This window comes from Phalangium opilio, unplaced genomic scaffold, assembly GCF_054372755.1.
Source record: "Phalangium opilio isolate 3A_F unplaced genomic scaffold, DU_Popi_V2 ptg000063l_1, whole genome shotgun sequence".
NCBI classification, from domain to species: domain Eukaryota; kingdom Metazoa; phylum Arthropoda; class Arachnida; order Opiliones; family Phalangiidae; genus Phalangium; species Phalangium opilio.
The window spans coordinates 6670108-6680621 of NW_028324180.1; the positions used below are offsets into that span (position 1 = coordinate 6670108).

At 37.8% G+C, this 10514-nt stretch overlaps 1 protein-coding gene across 1 annotated transcript; it reads right to left on the reverse strand.

Annotated features, from left to right (window-relative positions):
• Positions 1 to 282: 282 nt before the first annotated feature.
• Positions 283 to 2057, reverse strand: LOC149662848 (uncharacterized). Its single transcript, XM_089842373.1, has 4 exons — positions 1059 to 2057; positions 684 to 992; positions 491 to 619; positions 283 to 410 (listed from the first exon to the last, which is right to left on the reverse strand). The coding sequence occupies exons 1-4, from the start codon at positions 1142 to 1144 to the stop codon at positions 377 to 379; spliced, it is 558 nt and encodes a 185-aa protein (XP_089698499.1). The 5' UTR covers positions 1145 to 2057; the 3' UTR covers positions 283 to 376.
• Between the last annotated feature and the right edge of the window lie 8457 nt (positions 2058 to 10514).

The following is a 10514-nucleotide window of genomic DNA, read 5'->3' on the forward strand; positions in this document are numbered from 1 at the left end:
AAACTTTGAAGGTAAAAATATAAGCTTAATTTAAATAAAGAGAAGTATATAAAGTCAAATCAGAATTTATTTTTTTTTAAAAATTTACAAGTTTTTTTTTAAAAATATTTTCAAAAAAAAAGATTTTATTTTACATTTTTTTAGCCCCCTACCCCCGCCACCTCACGGCCGGATGAGGATCTGCACTAGTGCCGAGAACCCATGGAATAGTACGTCATCCCAGTTCTCGAACACTAGTGCAGCAGGCGCCGGCACCTCCAAAAAACGTACCCGGCGGTACAAGGCCAACTGCCCTAGCTCGAGGGTTACACTAAGGAAGAGAGAGAGTAAAATTAGTTATTACTTGTTAATATTATGTATAAGAAATGTATTTAGCTTACCGGAACCCTCGGCAGTTAAAGGCTAGGAGGCTGTAATAAAAATTATAAAATTTGGTTTAAAAATTTGGTTTAAAATTTTTTACCGAATAAAACCTTTTAAAAATACTTACTCATCAGGGATGAAGATCGAATGATTATAAATGACCTGCCGAACCTGATTCAGCAGGTCATTTAAATAATCAGCATCCCCAATGACCTCCGAAAGTACCACCAGGTACAATTGGACTTGGTAAACGAGGCTACGAATAAATAGAAATTATAATTTCGCGTTATATTACCCCCAAAGATAAAAGGTTCACTTACAAGTCACTATTGACATTTAAGTCAGCCTCTCCCGGCCGAGGCATGGCTTGCCACGGATAGTGTATGGCCGGGAGAGGTTGATAACAGTGTTGAGGTTCGGGCGTCGGTGGCGGGGTGGGCGGGAGTGACGGGCTAGTCGGTGGCGGTGATGGGCTGGGCGGCTGCGGTGATGGGCTGGGCGGCCGGCGCTGCGGCCCGACGACGCAGTGAGGACGCCGCTGTGGGGGTTCGGGAGTCCCCGAAAGGGATGTCCCCTGTGAGTCGGAGAACTCACAGGGGGAGTACGGGGTGTCTACACCATGCACATAACTATAGAGAAAGATTTTCTAAGTCTTCTCTCAAAAAACTAAGTTTTATAAAAAAGTTTTTTCTTACCTGGCTGAAGAAAGGTCCATTGGATGTTGTTGCTGGTTGTTCATGGTTTGCTTGAGAGAAAAATGGTGCCTTTGGGGTCTGAACATCGGCCTTTTATACCTTTTACTATGGTCAGGGCGTGTTCGAGATCAAACACGTGTCCCCAAGATGGTTAGCATGTACAAGGGTAAATATTTTCGTGGGCAAATTGGTCCGAAGCCATGTCATTGGACCACAGTATATCTCCTTTTAAGGAGATTTTTGAAAAATTGCCCCCAGCATTTCTTTATTTGCTCATCCAAGCTTCTTTGGTTATCAGTACAAGCTTCTTTAACCGTATTTACCATCTCGAATAGTGACAGATCATGTTAAAGGCTTATAGAAGATACTATAGTGAAAGGCAAGATGATGTCAACGCGTTTGTGGTGCTGGCCTACCCGCGTGAACCGCGCTTTTTCCCCCCCGCGAGCCGTTTGGGGGCGTCCGACCGCGTTTAGGGGGGTGGGGGTCGCGAACCACGCGCGCGCGTTTTAATTAATCGTGTTTAAGTATGAATGATAATTACAAATTTGTTTCATTCAAGTATTAGACATGATACCATTCACTACACCTGGAAACTTAATTATTTTTGGTCGTTCGGGATCAGGTAAAACAGTTTTATGTAAAAGAATAATAGAAAATAAGGATAAAATGTTTCAACCTAAAGTTGATTTAGTTGTTTGGCATTATAGTATATATCAGAATGGTTACGATGAATTAAAAGAAATGGGTGTAATTATGCGTCAAGGTTTACCCGACGTCACTATATACGATGGTACTCAAACAACATTAATCGTATTAGATGATCTTATGTTAGAAAATAAAAATAATATTTTATCCGAAATTTTTACTAAACAATCGCATCATAGGAAATTATTCGTAATTACCCTTTTACAAAATATATTTGAAAAAAACTTGAGAACAGCTTCCTTAAACGCTCATTACATGATTCTTATGAAAACCGTAAGAGATCTTATGCAATTAGTGGCCCATTCTAAACAATTGGCACCTAACAACTCTAAATTTAGAGTAGAATGTTATTTGGACGCGACTGAAAAACCATACGGGTATTTACTTTGTGATTTAACCCAAAAATGTCATTCCGATTTAAGGTTTAGAACAAATATTTTACCGGGAGAACAAATAGTCATCTATACTCCCAAGAAGAAAACTATATAATTAAACAACATTTCCTAAATTCAATCATTCTTTACGATGTCTCCAAAGAGAAAGGTCAAGAAAACATCGTTGAATAAAAAGAAAAAAAGTTTAGCCGCTAAAAATATCAATTTAATAGCCGCTTTGGGGCAATTAAAAAAACCACAAAGATTAGCTATTCTTAAAAATTCTAATAGAGAAATTATTGATTCAATTAGCGAGTGTTGTCATAACGCTTTACAAGGCGCCATCAATTTGAAACCAGACGTTTATAATAAACTGTGTAAGCATAAGAAACATATTCGAAAAATCGCTTGCAAAAATACTCATTGGAAAGACAAAAGAGCTATTTTATCTAAACAAACCGGAAGTGGTTTTTTTAGCGTCCTTTTTCCAGTAATTTCGAGCCTTTTAGGCGGATTATTTGCAAAATGAATAAACAGTTAGTTTACGCTAATAAAATGACCTTAGTGCCTTTGGAACAACAGCAACAACAACACGAACAAAGTCCTGACCCCCCCCCCACCACCCCGTCAATTAATAACAACAAACAATGATATTTCAAAAAACAATGCAGTGTTATCAGAGTTGGATAAAGAGATGAACCTAATTATCTCAAATCCTACTTTAGATGAAAGAACCAAATGGGTTTTTTACGAGGAAGCCTTGAAAAGGTACCAGGGCATCTTGAAACCACGCCCATCGAATAAACACGACACCTGGATTAATATGTTTCCACTGAAATATAGGGGGGCAGCGAAAAAGATATTTGATCATTTGACAAGTAACTCCATAGTATACGTTGGGATGATGCGGGGGTTCTTTATGTGAATGACCTTAAGATCCCTGATTCTGATATAGTTCAACTAGTATATTTTACTATACAACCTATGCTCTTCAACAAATACGGGGTAACTCGTTCGCTTATGGGGATTCCCCCTACAGGATGGACAGAATTTGAACCTTTTGTTCAAATCTTTCTACCTCCTAAAAGTAAATCAAAGCTCCCCTCAGCACAGCCCTCATCAATCAAGACATCGCCTCTCTCCGTACCCTTAAAAAATAGGCTTCGACCACGATCGTATTTAAGAGCGAAGAAGAGATTAACCTTTGACAATAAAGCCAGCCCCTTAATATTAAAGAAACAACCTTTTAATACCAAGGGTACAGAATGGGAGGTCTATCGCAGCTCCAAAAAGAGGAAATCTTAAAGGACACTTATCTCAACAGCAAACACAGGTCAGGGTTCACGGGTTTAGCCCCCTTGTACAAGGCGGTTCAACATCTTGACATTTCGAGAAGCGATGTCAAAGCCTTTCTAGAGGCCACTGACGTTTACACACTACATAAAACTGCTATAAATAAATTCAAAAGACTAAAATCCCTGTATTTAACATCTCGGATAGAGTCGAAGTTGATCTAGCTGACTTGGGGTCAATCGCCAAGCACAACGATAACTACAGATACCTTATGGTAGGCATTGATTGCTTTTCCCGAAAAGCTTTTGTGGTACCCATGAAAAGAAAACACGCTGCCGAAGCTACGAAAGCTCTCGAAATAATCATCGAACAAAGCAAACCTAAAGCCATCTGGTCCGATTTAAGAAAAGAATTTATTAATTCAAGTACGCAAAAACTTCTAAAGAAAAATAAAATCAAATACGGTTCTATGACGTCAGAAAAATTCCACTGTCCTTTTGTAGAAAGATTAATTAAAACTTTAAAACATCGAATATTCAAAATGTTGACTCATTTCAATTCTCATAGATATATTGATCATTTGCCGGACATAGTTAAAGGCTACAATGCCTCTTATCACTCCGTAATAAAAATGGCACCCGATAATGTTTCCCCATCTAACGTTCTGGACGTCTACAAAAACATTTACAAGCCTGAATTGAGTAATAAGCCTACTAAAAAAGATGTCAAATTTCGTGTTGGTGATTTTGTAAGAATAAGTAAGCTTAAACCAGAATTTTCTAAAGGTTATGAACATAATTTCTCGACGGAAGTATTTGTCATTTCCTCTATTCTGAGTTTCAGAAAACCAGTGTTATATCGTCTGAAAGATTTGGACGACAAGCATATAAGCGGGTTGTTTTACTCTGATCAGCTCATTCGAACAGTGGAGCCCAAACTGTTTAAGATAGACTCCATACTCAAGAAACGTAAACGTAAAGGGAAATTAGAATATTTTGTATCGTTTATCGGTTTACCTAAATCACAGAACTCTTGGGTAACAGCCGAAAATGTCCAGAAAATCTGAATTCTATTTAACGCTACCTAGCGACGCTAGTATGGACATCTACCCTAATAACACTATGGGTAGTTACATCACTAAACTACCGGATCCTATTAATTTACAAGGACAATGGGAAATTTCGTTAGTAGAGATAATATATACAAACAGCTTCTACAATGTAATATACAAAACCAATAAGAGAAAAACACCTGAAGATTCATTGGATGATGACATCTTTAAAAAACCTAAAAACCCCAAGTCATGCGACTTAACATACCAGGTCGAACGAAAAGATACAAAACTGACCAGATACGAAATCTATCAACTGCATAATATACCGGCTGGTCATTACAAATCACTAAACCACGTTGTGGAAACTATCAATACTTCCAAAGTATGCGAAAAAACAGCTTCTTTATTTCATATTAATGAAACGACGGGACATGTAAAACAAAAAACCGATGCCTCTGGTGATACAAAAATTATCTTCAAGACCCACAAATCATTAGCCGACATCTTGGGGTACAAAGACCATCTCAATATACAAGGTTTGAGCGATAGACCAGCCAGATTAAACTATCACGTACCATCTCAATTATATATTTATTGCGACCTGGTAGAAGGGGAAATTGTCGGTAACATCCACGCCCCTCTCTTACGCATTATACCCATCGAAGACAAGAAACACGGGGATACCGTGTGCCTTACTTTTGTCTCACCCCATTACGTCCCTTTGTCAAAACATTATATTAGCGAGGTTGGCATTTATATAAAGGATCACATGGGTGAACCGGCTTTATTTCAGTTTGGACTGTTGCACTGTAAAGTTCATTTAAGATGCGCAAGTCCAACGCGTTAGATAACAAAAGATGTGTCTACACGGATTATTATACTCAACAAGCGATGTCAGGCGGTGGTCTGACTTTTTACGTCGGCAAACAGGGACAACACGGACACGGACAAAATGGGCATGGCATAGGGTCCTTCTTGAAATCTTTCGGAAGATACGTATCACCTTTCTTAATTAAAGGGGCAAAGTTCCTTGGTAAACAGCTTCTGGGCACATCTTCAGAGATTATAAACGATGTTGCCGCTGGAAAGGATCTGAAAACTTCCGCTAAAAGAAGGTTCACCGAAACGCTGGATGATGTACAACAACAATACGGTAGAGGAGGGGGTGGCAAACAAAAGAAAAGACTAGCTAAAAAGAAAAAAATACCAAAGAGAAAGAAATCTATAAAACAAAGCAACACAAACAAATTTAAACCAGATAAACGTAAACTTTCATTCAAAACGGTTCGCGATATTTTCTCTCCCTAAAAAATGACCGAAGCTTGCAGTACTGGTTTCGATATTTTCGCCACCCCTCCCTTCAAACGGCCATCGAAAATTCCAAATGGGTTCCGTATCAACCTTTGACTTTGAAGTAACGTCTAGCGGTAGCGAATACGTGGATACAGCCTTAACAATGCTGTACACCAGAACTAAAATTGTAAATGAGGATGGAACCGCTTTAACAGCCACTGACGAGGTTGGACCCGTAAATAATTTCCAACACAGTCAATTTGAGCGTGTCGATTTGGAGCTGGGCGATTGCGCAACAACGCCCGCTGCTAGTAACTACGCGTACACGGCTTTGCTTTCGGCTCTGACGTCATACGGTCCGGCGGCTAAAGAATCTCATTTGGGGGCTTCTTTGTTTTACAAAGATACAAGTGGAAGCATGGATTCGCTTACAGAAAATATGGGTTTTGTTAAACGACAGAAACTTACAGCATTATCCGAGGAAGTTGAGATGTATTCCAGCCTTTACGTAGACATGTTTAATATCCCTCGATATCTGATAAACGAAGTTTCTATGAAATTAAAATTACACAGAAGCAAACCTAATTTTTGTCTTATGGGTAAACTTCCCGCGGCAGGCACTGGTTATAAACCCGTCATCGTGGAAGCCATATTATACGTCTTAAAGTTGCAATTAGCCCCTAAAATTCTAATTGCTCATGAACAAGCCTTAAGTATTAAACCAGCCCAATATAGTTACACTAGAACGGAAACTAAAATATTTACAATCTCGCCTAATATCTTAAACACATCAATCGGAAACATCTACCTGGGTACCCAGCCCTCAAGGATTACAGTAGCTATTGTAAAGCATACTGCTTACAATGGAACATTGGATAGTAACCCTTTCGACTTTGGACATTGGAATGTCAATCATCTAGCAGCATTCATCAATTCCGAACAATACCCATCCAGAGCCTTAAGACCCAACTACAGTAAAAAGCAATTTGTCCGAAGCTATTACACTTTATTTTCGGGGTCAAACTGCCACTACAATGACAAGGGGAACAATATCTCTATGGACGACTTTGCCTCGGGTTACGCCATTTACTGTTTAGACTTAACACCTGATGGTTACGCGAGTCATTCAGATCATTGGAGTCCCACGAAGCGAGGACAATTAAGATTAGAATTGGGATTTGAAAAACCCACACCCACTACTCTTAGTTGTATCGTATTAGCCGAATTCCAGGCTTTGTTACAAATAGATAAAAATAGAAACGTGTCAATCGTTTGTTAAACAAATAATGAACGCCGATCAGATAACACGCTTTCTACGATTCACGCCACATTTCCTAGGTGTTTACCCAAGTGATTTATTACCCGAAAAAATTGACAAGTTTCCTTCATCTATTATAATAAATTTAGACAATCACTATAAAGACGGGTCCCACTGGGTATGCTGTTACTTTGATGGAAACAGAAGGGGTTATTATTTTGACTCCTTGGCTTTAGGGAACTTTCTCCCCTCGATTAAAGAATTTGTTAAAAGAAATTCAAGAAAATGGTCCTTTAACAAAAGAAGACTTCAAAACTTGTCAAGTTCGACATGCGGACTTTATTGTATTATGTATATAATACAAAGAACAAAAAGAAAGAGCCACAAATCATTCATGAAGCAGTTTGGACGAGATCGGTTGAAAAACGACGTCATTGTTACAAACATGTTGAAGCGCGCCCGTAAAGACTAACTTAATTCTTTTGTTAACAAATACTCTTTGTAATCTCTTTTGTATTTTTAAAAAATAAATGTGTCACCTTTTTTTTTAATACTGTTTTCTTTTATTTCATATATTAAGGAATTTAAGGGGGAAGGTAAAAAAAGGGGGGGGTAGTAAATTTAGGGTGGATATAACTCAGATATTCCTATAAGAATTTTCATTCAGCATCATGAACTCCGAACTGCAAAGATATCACCCTTTTTACTCCTGGCCACAAGATAAAAACTATAAAAAAGCTTTAAGCAGCGCGGGGTTTTATTCGTTACATACTGATGATCTAGTACAATGTTTCGAATGCAACGGGATTTTGCTAGCATGGAAACCGACCGATAATCCTTACGAAGAACATTTAAAACATTTCCCTAAATGTAATTTTATCAGAGGTAGGCTTACTAAAAATATACCCTTTACCATTGATGAAACAGAGACGTACACCAAAAATATAAAAGTCAAGACTGAGGAAAATCCACCGGAAAAACCTCAAGAAAACCCGGAAGAACTTTATCACACCTTTAAAGTCAAAACTAAAGATCTCGAAAGATTAGTTTTGGAACTCTACATTAGAAAACAACTTAACTCGTTGTATATTAAAGAAAGGCTTAATGACTTACGTAAGATTTAAAAATAATATTAAAATTTATCTTCTTCCTTACGAAGATAGAAGGAATTGTTTTAGAATAAATCAAATGCATTTTAAAATGAAAATTGAAAAAATATCTTTAATATTAGAACCTATACTTTTAAAGAAAATAAAATAACTTTTTTACTTTATATTATGGTCTTTATTCCTACAAAACCATCTTTTGTTATAAGCCTATACAAACAATCAATCAAATACTGACAGGTAAAGTGAGGAGAACGGGAAAACCCGCCCCCTCGACCTTGAGTGGCCGCCATCTTGAAATACTCCATACTGGCTGCACACTCTCTAATAGTGCAGGGTAGATATGAATTTGAAAGGAACTAAATATGACCAAGCTGAAAATTTCAGAATCCAATGAGCTTATGGTTCTCATTAATGTCCCAAAAGTCCCCAAACCTCCGGTGCCGGCTTTCGCCGCCATATTGGAAAATGGCTACCATACCGGATGTTTCTATATCTCGAGATCTAGTAGACCGATTTACATGAAGTTTGTTTTAAACGATGTCTTATGACGATTAATATTCTAACCGATCCAATTTTGTAGCCCGTACATTATTATTACAGAGGTGTTCACGCTTATCATGGGAAAAAAATTCAAAAATATGTTGCTTTCCAAAATTCTTAAATGTTAAACGTATTTTAATTTTTTCTAAAATAATTGTTATTTACATTTGTTTACGCTCAATCATACTAAGTTTTCTGTATTAAAATCGATCAAATTAATCTTGAGATTTATTGAATCGTTTGACACCCTGCCTCGAACTGCATGGCGCCTCAAGCGTTATCGATTTTTTTAGCTTCAGGGTAGATTTTCAGTTTAAGTTTCTGTTCCAATTTCCCAATAGAGAAAGCTATGTCTATAGCATCACTTTTTTTAAAGTACTTTAAAAATATTTAATTTAACCTAACGTTAGTTAAAATTTAAGCTGAATGAGGCGAATAAGTGCGTTTTGTGTTCTGAACCTTTTAGTGGCGAAACTGTCATCGTGACAAGGGGGATTAAAACATTAATCGAATGCAGTTTGAAAAGGAAGGATCAATTACATGTAAAACTACAAGATGTCGCAAGTATTTCAGTTCACACTTTCTGTAGGAAAAATTATACGCGTCCCTCGAGCATTGAGGCTCATCTAAAACCCACTTCCACTGAGACATCTGGAAATGAGTTAACTGATAATGCAGTGAGACTACGATCATCTCTCGAACAATTTGACATTAAGACCAACTGTTTATTTTGTGGAAAGATTTTACTTAGTGAAAGGGAAGAAAAACAGGAAATGCGGTATCGCATACCAGTTTCAGAAGTGACAACCCTAGAGATAGCTGACGCTCTAAAGAAACGCGCTCTTGAACGAAACGATGAACTTGGGGAAATTTTTAATGCGCGTGTAAATTCAGTGAGAGATTTAGTTGCCGCAGAAGCAAAGTACCATAGGCCATGCAAGGTCGAATTTTTCTTGCATGAAGAATCATCAGGACATATAGGACGACCTGAAAACCCAGAACTAGGGGAAGCCCTTTCCAAATTATGTTCCTACTTGGAAAATAATGACGAATGTCAATATTCCTTGGATGTTTTAGAAGAAACATTTAAGGCATTTTCGCCTTCAAATGCATGTACACCACCAAACATTTAAAAAACAAGCTAAAAGAAAGATGCGGCGATAATATTACGTTGACTGATATGAAGGGGACAACCTGCGTCGTTTCTTTTAAAGATTCAATTGACCGAGTAACTAAGATGAGAAATGAATCTGGATCTTATAAGAGACAACGACATGCAATAATGGCTTGTAGGTCAAAATAGCGAAATCCAAAATGTCGAAGGCACAATATCGACGGTCAAAATAGCGAAAACAAAAACAGCGAAATGCAATAATAGCGAAATATCTTTATAGCGATAGCAAAGTTAGCGAATTACAATTACCTCGACATCTTTAAACGCTAAATACATTTTTAGCGAAATTAATAACAGCTAAATACCTTTACAACGAAACCTAATATAAAGTAGTAAAGATTCGATAACTACCAAATTGAATGCACATGCGATGAAGATAGCATCGTTGTTATAACATAATCAAAGCATTGGTCGAGTAATCCTCAAACTACTATAATGCAGCCCGCCATTAAAGGTCTAGACTGTTTCGAGAACCTTTTGAAATCATAGCTTAAAGACTGTCAAAAGCTACTTCAGAGCTAAATCCCACCATAAGAGAAAAAATGGACATAATCCCCTCTCGTAGGCGACCAAATCCCCCGGACAATTCCCCCCAGGCCCCACTTCAAATGCCCCCCAGCCCCAGGACAAATTCCCACCAAACTGTGATTGAC